The sequence below is a fragment of the Nannobrachium achirus genome (genome assembly GCF_963921795.1).
Source record: "Nannobrachium achirus genome assembly, chromosome: 21".
NCBI classification, from domain to species: domain Eukaryota; kingdom Metazoa; phylum Chordata; class Actinopteri; order Myctophiformes; family Myctophidae; genus Nannobrachium; species Nannobrachium achirus.
Window position 1 is genome coordinate 29315846 of NC_137828.1, and position 10102 is coordinate 29325947.

Sequence of the window (10102 nt, forward strand, 5' to 3'; positions counted from 1 at the left end):
GCTTTCGTCGTCAGTGATTCTACCGTTGCACAAAAAGAACCCTGCTGGTCTTTGGAGATCAACATTTAGGGAGCTGCCTGCCATGTTTTGGCGGAGGGTTTCTCCCCACGGTTTGGAACGAGAGGATAATCATGTCAAATGTACGCTATTGCACAACCCCAGTAGAGCATAAACAGCTGTGAACTCTGGCCTACTTAGTGCTACGCACACCTTGTTCAGCCAGCTTTGTGTGTGTCTGTGAGTGAGGCTGCATTTATGTATGTGTGCGCGCGTGTGTGTGTGTGTGTGTGTGTGTGTGTGCGTGCGTGCGTGTGTGTGTGTACACGCATAACTGTGCATGTGTGCGTGCATGCAGACTGTTTCAGTCTCTCAGTGCTTTTGAAGTCCCAAGCCTTCAGGTAGATTATGATTCAGCTAGGTAGGGCTGCAAATATTCATTATTGTCTTAGCAATAATCTATAGATAACTTTTTCGATTGATCTTATAATCGTGAAGCGTTTTTTGTTGTTTTTAGTTTTTTTTTTGTGTGTGTGCCAAGATAGTTAAAATAGCAGATCTACACGCTCACAATGCGGTGATGTGTTATGAGCTAGTAGATCGGCTATTTTAACGTATTTTCTTTTACACCTTTTTCAAGCTTTTCCCCTGTAATGGCATGCCCAGAATAGGGATAGATTATTAGTTGATTATGTTATTACATTAAAATATTTTGTATAATCGATTAAATCAATTATAGTTCGATACACTGTTGCCGCCCTAGTCCTAGGTTGCATTGAATGCGTGTGTGCAATTGACTCACAGTAAAACCTTCATGCTAATTGAGGTCTGTTTGGTTCTGCTGTTAAACTGGACAGGTTTTCATTCTGGGACCGCTGGGCATGTATTAATGCGTCAATGACAACATAGAACACCCTAGACCCCTTATATTAATTAACCAATAAAATATGTTATCTTTATCTTTCCCCCTAATCCACTGACAGGATTTTTATCTACGTAGATATTTTCTAAATATACTACTAGATAGTATAATAATATATTTTTGGACATGTTTAGCTACAACTGCATAGAGTTTCATTAGAATTTATATTTAGCCATTTAGCTGGCACTCAGCAGCTACGGGGGTGGAGAGACTCAATTGTTGTTAAAATGTAGCAGTAGGGTGCAAAATTGAACATTTACCACAAAGTCACCAATATACACAAATCTATTAAATAACACAGTGTTCCTCTGCAGGTGTGAACATCTGTTCATGTCAGAACATCTGTTTAGCCGCTTCAGGGCACCTACCCAGACCCAGTGGTTAAGAAAGTCTTCTCTTCATCCTGCTTTGGGGCTCATTTAAAGCAGTGCTTCTCAAAGCGGGGTCCTGGGACCCTCAGGCTTCCTTGAGGGGGTTCCAAATAATAGACCATTAACAGGTCTGTTACTCAGAGAGCGTACAAAGGGGAGTTACTTGGGATCCTAGCTCTGGTCTAGTGCGTCAGCTGCTCTGACGCCCTGACAGGCGGCTGACTAAAAGACTAGACCAGGATTTCTGTACCCCTACGAGGGCTCAACTTCAGTCAAAATAAGCTCAACTACTTCACTACTCACCTAACCAAAGGTAGTTTTGTGTTGTTGAAAGTCTATTCTCCGCGGTGGGAAACCTCTCAGCACCCCACCCACTCTGTAAATTACATTATCTTTTTCATGAAATAAAACGCTGTCGCATCCAACTCAACCGCCGCTTATTTCCGGGTTGTGTCTGTGGTGGCTCAAGGTGGGTGCATTTTATTTCAAGATAAAAAGAGTGTAATTTACAGAGTGGGTGGGGTGCTGAGAGGTTTCCCACCGTGGAGAATAGACTTTCAACAACGCAAAACTACCTTTGGTTAGGTGAGTAGCGAAGTAGTTTTGTTTATTTTGACTGAAGTTGAGCCCTTGTATGGATAGAGAAATCCTGGTCTAGTCTTTTAGCCAGCCGCCTGTCAGAGCGTCAGTGCAGCTGACACTCTGGACCAGAGCTATTGGGATCCTTGGTATTAAAACATTTTGAGAACCACTGAATCTAAAGGTTCTGATCCAGCCAGCGTATGTAGTTCTCCATGCTCCTCTTTCCGACCCGCGACCACATGGGCAGCGACGAGAACACCATGCAGCCGTGGAAGCCGTCCTCGTAGTGATCGCTGGTCACCGGCACCCCGGCTTCCCGCAGGCGCCCGGCGTACATCAGCCCGTCGTCTCTCAGCACGTCGAACTCGCACGTCATGACGTACGCCCGCGGCGTCCTGCCCAGAACGCCCCGCTCTGCCAGGAGCGGCGCGGCCCGCACGTCTGTCAACACGGGCATCATCACCGCCACCAGCCCCGGCGACCCCGCAGCCTTGACCACCGGTCGGAAATGCTTTTTGCGCTCGGCCGGGAGCAAGGCGGTCCAGTCCAGTTTGGAGCGCATTTCGGCGGTGAAGCCCGGCTGGTCCAGGGAGCTGTGATTGTTGGCTAGGAGGACGGGCTCCAACGACTGGTCCACGCCCAAGTACTGGAGCCAAAAGCGGGCCATTTGAGTCCTGTAGAGGATGGGGACGTCCTGGTTCTGCTGGTAGGATGGAGTGTGGAAGTCCAGAGCCTGGAGGACCGGGTAGATCAGCGCCTGGGCCTTGAACTTCACCGTCATGCTGTCGTCAGAACTCAGCTGAGGAGACAGAGCAGCGTTAGGATTAGGAATGAACTCAACCAGGGGCGTCACAAGGGGTAGGAAAGTGGGACTGAGTTACCGGGGCCCAAGGTGGAGGGGCCCTAGTAACTTTATCTATTGAAAAATAGCAGATATACAAGCTCACAGCACCGAGTGCCGCGCTGCGAGCTTGTAGATCTGCTATTTTTTAAAAGTCGTGAAAATGTGCGCAAATCTTTGAACATAATGTATTTTTTAAGTGAACATTTGTAAATCAAATTTTGCTTCTGGGGGGTCCCTGGAACTAAATATTTTGAGATGGGGGGGGTCCTTCACATGAAAGAGTTTGAGCATCACTGACATGGAAACATAGGTTTCTTGGCGTGAGCTTGTATATCTGCTATTTTTCAATAGTTAACATTCATGGGGGGCCCGCAGTGAATCCTTGTACCCGGGGCCCAGAATTTGGTGTGACGCCCCTGAACTCGACTCTACTGGACTTTATTTGTATAGGCCAGTGGTTCCCAACCTTTTATGGATCAGGGCCCACTTGAAAGTCACAGAAGCGTTCACGGCCCACCCATCTGACGTTCGGCTGTGTTAAGTCGTCAGATGGGATCTTTATTTTAATGATCAATCAATTATGTTCCAGATTGGATCAATGGAACTATGTACTGGCATCACAATGAAAATGAGTTTTTTTCAAGGATTTGGAAAAATAATTATTTATTTTAAATATTAATGTTATATTATCATTGAAATCTGTTATTTGGGGGCCCACTTGCAATATCCTCACGGCCCACAACAGAACTTCAATGGCAAGACAAGGAAAAACTCCCAAGTATAAACCCTTGACTTTCTTTCACTTCCATTGGCTGCCCCTAGATGGAGCCAGAGTTATCCCCTCTGGATGCCCAGATCCACCACCATTGTTTTGCACACCCTGCTGCATCAGTGCATGCGTAATGATGTCACTTGGTCACATGACCGTAGACAGGATGTTGTTGTGTAACATACTGTATGGGCCAGTGTAGATCATAGCTGTTGTTTGCCGATATAAATGTGGTCATTTTGCCACGGTTGGCCACAGTTTTAGCCATAAAAAATACATCAGAGATAAAGGGCTTTAAAGATGGGGAAATGCATTGGAGTATATGGAGAAAAACGACATCCAGGCGTAGCCCCGACCTTACAGTGAGATTTAAAGTTGTTACTGTAAATACAGTAAACGCGGCAAACGCGTCGTGGGCCTCCAGCGACATCAAAGAGTTTGACGCGTGGGCACTCGCTGAGTTAAAGGACAACTTTAGTTTTTTACAACAAGATTTCATATTTTAGATTGTAATTAAAGAATATAAAAGATGAGTGTTAAAATGATTTCATTTACTTCTTTCTATTGTTTTAGAGATTCTTATTTTAGTGGTTGGGGGCATGCGTACAAGTGGCTAAATATGTGATTTAACACAGAATAAGCCCATTCCCAAGTTACAACGCAACCTTTCATGGTTGGATGTGACTTATGGGGGCTAGAAGTGTTACTGTAAATAGCAATAAAGAAACTGCTGGCTTATTGTGTCTAAAAAGACATATTTAGCCACTTGTACGCATGCCCCCATGCGTACGCATGCCACACATTTTAGCATGGTAAACACAATAAAACAATAGAACGAAGCAAATGAAAACATTTTAACACTCACTTTTTCTTTTCTCTAATTACAATCTAAAATATGAACCCTTGTTGTAAAAAAACAAAGTTGTCCTTTAAGAATGTAAGTATACCTTACAGGGACTTTCGTTAAGTCAATACAAGAAGTACTTCATTTTGCTGGCAGGTACAGCTGGGAAAAAGTGTATTCTCCAAAATTGGAAAGCTGAAAATCCTCCTTCTCAAAGACATTGGTTGAACGAATTAACTTCCTACTGTACTCCTGAAAAGATCCTGTATAATGTCAGGAGGAAACCAGCAACATATAAGAAAATATGGGGCCCTTTTATGTCTTTGTTACCATCATTGCGCCCTTGTAACTAAATGGGATATTGTAATATGTAATGTGCTGTTAATAATGCAAATGTAGGGGAAGAAACTATACTGTACCTGGGGTGTGTTTGGGTGGGTGGGTTATTTGTTTGTTGTTTTTTGTTTTGTTTTATTTTTCTTGTTCTTGTCTTTGTCTTTGTTGTGTAAAATCAAAAAAAAATTGTGACTTTTGTCTAAATAAAAATATCTTTACAAAAAAAGAATGTAAGTATACCTAAAATGAAATTAATATTTTATTGACTTATCATAGCATTTAATTTTACTGTACATCTCATTTTGAAACAAACCTATTTTCCTCTGCGTCTGTTCAGTGATCTTCAGTTACATGCCAGGTGTACACAGGCTTTCATCCTGACAACGAAAAAGCTACACCTGCTGATTTAACGATAGCTCTCTACTCTGTGGACTGGTGCACTAATAATTGCCAAATTAGTCACTAATTACTGAATGAACCCAGCCTCTCTTGTGGTTCGTCTGTGGTAAATGAGTGTAAACGAGTGAACCCCCAGTGATTCAGTCATACCTCTTGGGCTACAGCAGCTGCCAGGTTTCCCCCTGCGCTGTCCCCGGACACACACAGGCGCTCCGGGTCCATGCCGTAGCGCTGCCGAACCGGCTCAGAGAGGAAGGCCCGCGAAGCTGCCATGGCGTCATAGTACTGTTCTGGAAACACTGCGTCTGGAGCCAGACGATAACTGCAACAGGACAAACAGTCATATAGACACAGAGAATACGGTTAATGCACATCAGAATCATCAGATAAATTAGGTCATTCTACGAGCTCACAATGCGTTGTATGTGTCACGATCCATTGTGAGTTTGTAGACCTGCTATTTTCTCTTTTTTTATTACATTTGTGGAAAAAGTGCACCTTTAACCCATTTTAGTGCCCCTTACTTTGAAGGGATAAGGGGCGCAGAGTGCCGGCACTTCCTCCCCCCACGCTCTTATTTTGAAGGGCCAGGCGCTGATTTTTTTATATTTTTTGCTGATATTGCAAGAAATAATTGGCAAAATACTAAGATTTTATTGATAATATAACATGAACATAATAAAAGTAATGATATAAAAATATATCCACGAGTTTCCAACGCCCCATAGTGCATTGCGCAGACGCTGTACCGAGCTTCCGGCGCCGTAGCCGAGTGTGATTTACAAGCTCACAACAGGCTGCATCTGCGACGCGACGTGAGCTTGTATGTCTGCTGTTAAACCGGATTTGTGGTCCAAACAGGTCCAAATAATCTCCAGTAAACTCCCGAGGAAACAGGTGGATATACAGGTATATATATATATATCTTTAAAACATTGAAAATGTGTTTTCATTGTGATACTGATGAATAAGATATTTAAGTAATTTCAATGATCCAAGAAAGAACACAATCGATTGATTTGACTGATCATGCTCTGAAAATGCACACGGCAGCCGAATGGCTGCATTGCTAAGGCTTTTGAGATTTTAAAGTTGCTCCTGATCCAAAACAGATTGAGAACTGCTATGATATAGCTTGTGTTGAGTGTTGTGAAAGTATGTTCTGATCTTGTCGTGTGATCCAAACTCACTCCACAGACATGATGACTGCATCCAGCTCCTCTGCCATCTTCCTGCACAGTATGTCATAGGATCGCATCCCTGTGAAGAGAGACAAGTCTATTTGGTATGTGAGAAAATGTGATTTTTTGGTAAGCCCTTAACTCATGGGTTACATGTGTTTGATTAACCACTTCAGAAAGGATTTTTTGAGCTGCCAGAGCCTTTCTGCCAGGCTCATCTTCCTAGTGCCAAGCATCGCATTTCATCGCTCTTGGCGAATGTTTTACTTATGGATCTTAATTATGAACATTACATTAATATAAAAATGTGGGGCCTTTTCTGCCTTTATTGCGACCATATAGGTCGCACAGAACCATCACATCTTGACCGTATCCATCTGGACAGGTTATGCCCGACACTGTGGTTCCCCTGACACATCACTGTGACATCACAGGTGACATCACAGTGATGTCAGATTTAGCCTACATCACTGGCCAAGACATGGCGCGTCGCCCTGAGGCGTCTTACAAGTTGATTGTATACAATACAGTATACAGACATGAAATGGGGGAGAGAGAGACAGGGAGTGAGTGACACGTCACACGCAGCAAAGGTCGCCGGGATTGGGACTCGAACCCACGACACGCTGTCAGCCTGGACCGCTAGGCCCGCGGTCCAGGCCAAAACCTTGAAAATGTACTTTTCATTGTGATAACGATAAATAAGAACTAAAGATAAGTTGGTCCCATTGATCCAAGCCGGAACACAATCGTCTGATTGATCACAATCGATTGATTGATTACAATCGATTGATTGATGGGCCCACACATCTGACCCCTTAGTATAACGCTTTAAGTGGTCGGATGAGTGGGCTTCGAACGCTTTTGAGATTTTCAAGCAGGCCCTGATCCATAAAAGGTTGAGAGGCGCTGTACTAACAACACATGACTAACCATAAACAGCTTTTGACTGAGACAAAAATCACACGCAAGTTGAAGCAACAACAGTACTCACGTCCACTGAGGAGCGCCCATCCCCCGCCGTGGAAATAAACCACACCCCGTTTCAGTTTCTCCCCTCCGACTGGCTGGAACACCCGGGTGGGCACGCCCCCCAGGGTGGTGTCGCTCACGTGCACGGAGGCGCAGGAGCGAGCTTCAATCACCTCCACCCAAGACACCACCTTGTTCATCACCTGGACCCGATGACACACGCCCAGCGTGTGAGCCAGCTCGCCCTGGAATACACACACACTCAATGTGTGAATGGAAATTACAATAATAATAATACAGGCCCAACACCTTGGGGTGTTTTTTTGTTTTTGCATTTAGCAGACAATTTCAATTCAATTCAAAGGAGCTTTATTGGCATGAGAAAACATACGTTTACATTGCCAAAGCAAGTTTCAAAACATAATAAAAACAGTTGAAAATGGGGAACATATATATACATTTGGAGGGGGTACAGCATTGTGTAAATAGAGTTCTGTCACATTTTATCGTTATGTATATACAGGGTATGAAGCTTTTTGGAACGAATATCAGCATTTCTTTTTTCTCAATACAATTTCAATAGCATACAAATTAAGGAAAAGAAAAAAGCCTCACATTTAAAACGTGTTTTAAAGGTAGCTGCTCTGTTTATACTGTATGCGCAGTAGGTCTGGATGCCGTTACAGCAGACACTATGTGTTTTATTTGATTGTATTTGATTATTATCTGTGTTTTATTTGTGTTAAAAAAGGACCCCAAATGAAACAAGGCCCAAAAGCTTTCTTGTGGTGTTTATCCTTTTAGTTGATCTTGTACCAGCAAACTGTACTGTCATGTACCTTTTCCTGTGCAAACTTCTAATAAAGTCCTCAATCAATCAAAACTCTTATCCAGAGCAACTTACAATAACCAAGGTAATCACATAAATACATTTCAATCTGAGGTCTTTTTTGTATACAATTTAAACAGTTTTGAGGAAACAATGCTGCTATTTGTCCCAAGGTGACTGTAAAAGATTTTTTTTTAATGACAAATTAAAAATCCTGACCTCTAAAATGACAAATTAAAAATTGGCCAAATACTAGAGGAATAAATTGTGAAAGTAGCCGATCTACAGTACATGCTCACAGCGCCTCGCGTTGTGAGCATGTAGATCTGCTATTTTCACAATAGAACCGTGTTATACAAAATGTAATGCCTCAACTCTTAGTGCTCGTAGGGTGGGGGGGTCCCCAGTTAAAATATGATTATTTTGGGGGTCGTGGCCTGAAAAGGTCAATAAATACATCAGTTTCCATTAGCCTTTTTGTTTTTGTAATAAAATAGGCCTAGTTGCATAGCAACACACTGTGTGCTTGTTTATCTGCTATTTTTTACTATTGTTTAATAACATTACATTACTACTGACTGATGCCAATAATACAGAATGAAGCCCCATTGAATTTAGTTGAGAGGAGGGAGAGAGAGAGATATTATATAGATCATGCATTTTGGTCTGTGTTTAGTGTATTAAAAGGAGTAAGGCCGGTTGTTCAGGTCTATAGAATGGTAATGCCGGCTTTTGCAGTTGCAGAGTTTGGAGCAGTGATACTGGATGGACATGTTATAGATTATTTATAGTTCATCTGTCTACAAGGACAAAGGCACGGCCAAAGATGTGGGCTAAAGGATATAGACTACTATTATGTAATAGCATGAAAACAATATAGGCCTAATGTTAGTTCAGTGTTGCAAGTTGAACTACAGGTGTGTTATTGATTAGTCTATGCCTAATCTATAGGGTAGAAGGTCATTGTTGTCAGATAGGACAACTAAACAATGTCTTATCTGACAACAAAAGATTATATCAATAATTTTGTCGGCTAGCTTTACAGTAGGCCTAATAAACAACAGTGTGACAGAAAATAGACTTAGTAGTCTATATCCTGCCTGCCAGATAAATATCGTTATTCTTATTTGTTTTGTTTGTGTTATTGTATAATATGTAGCTTGGGAGGTGCAGACAGATAGGCCTGTTAGGCTTCTAGGATAGGCTACCGCCGGGCATTGAACCCGGCCATTGACACTATAGTGTCGATGGCGATGCAATAATAATAATGCGGTAATAACGTTCAGTTGTGTCTTCTACTCAATATAGCCTACACTTCTAAATGAACACCAATCTGCCCTGCATGTGAGCTGTGTGACTGAGTCAGTGGTGTTAAGTAAGTAGGCCTAGTCTAGGTTATACATTTACTTACAGTAAGTACTTAACTGTCAGTTTAATCAGTTAAGTACTGTACTTGAGTACAATTCTGAGGCATTTGTAGCCTACTTTACTTGAGTATTTCCAATACTGTTACTGTTACTCCACTACATGTATTTGAAAACTTTAGTTAGGCCTACTAGTTGGGCTACTTTGTAGATTTTGATTATTATTACAAAACATAATACATTAACCACTTCAGCCCACTTCTGTGTTCTCTCCATTTGAAAATAGCCGATCTACAAGCTCTAGTCTAGATATTATTATATTATTTGGAAACTTGAAATGGGACATTCTGCATAATGACTACTTTAAGTACATTTTGATGCTAATACTTTTTGTAGCCTACTTTTACTCAAGTAACATTTTGGAACACAGGCCTTTTACTTGTAACAGAGTATTTTTATATTGCAGTATTTATTTGATACTTACTTTTAGTACAACACGCGAGTACATTTCCCACCACAGTTTATAATAATAATAATAATAACGCCTTCCTTACCGCATGCATGAAGCCCCGGAACAGCGCGTCCAGCAGCATGAGTTTCCAAGGCTCGCTCACAGCCCCGGGCAGCGGCAGGTAGACGTAGTAAGCAGCGGCCCAGGACAGCAGCACCGCGCCGACCCAGCGGAGCCTCAT

General features: G+C 42.3%; 1 protein-coding gene across 1 annotated transcript; it reads right to left on the reverse strand.

Moving 5' to 3' along the window:
- Positions 1 to 1875: 1875 nt before the first annotated feature.
- On the reverse strand, positions 1876 to 10102 carry LOC308306892 (neutral cholesterol ester hydrolase 1-like; the record flags this gene model as incomplete). Its single annotated transcript, XM_080751945.1, has 5 exons — positions 1876 to 2671; positions 5215 to 5386; positions 6255 to 6324; positions 7240 to 7462; positions 9965 to 10102. 5 exons carry the CDS (start codon positions 10100 to 10102, stop codon positions 2048 to 2050), a joined length of 1227 nt encoding a protein of 408 aa, XP_080608071.1. The 3' UTR covers positions 1876 to 2047.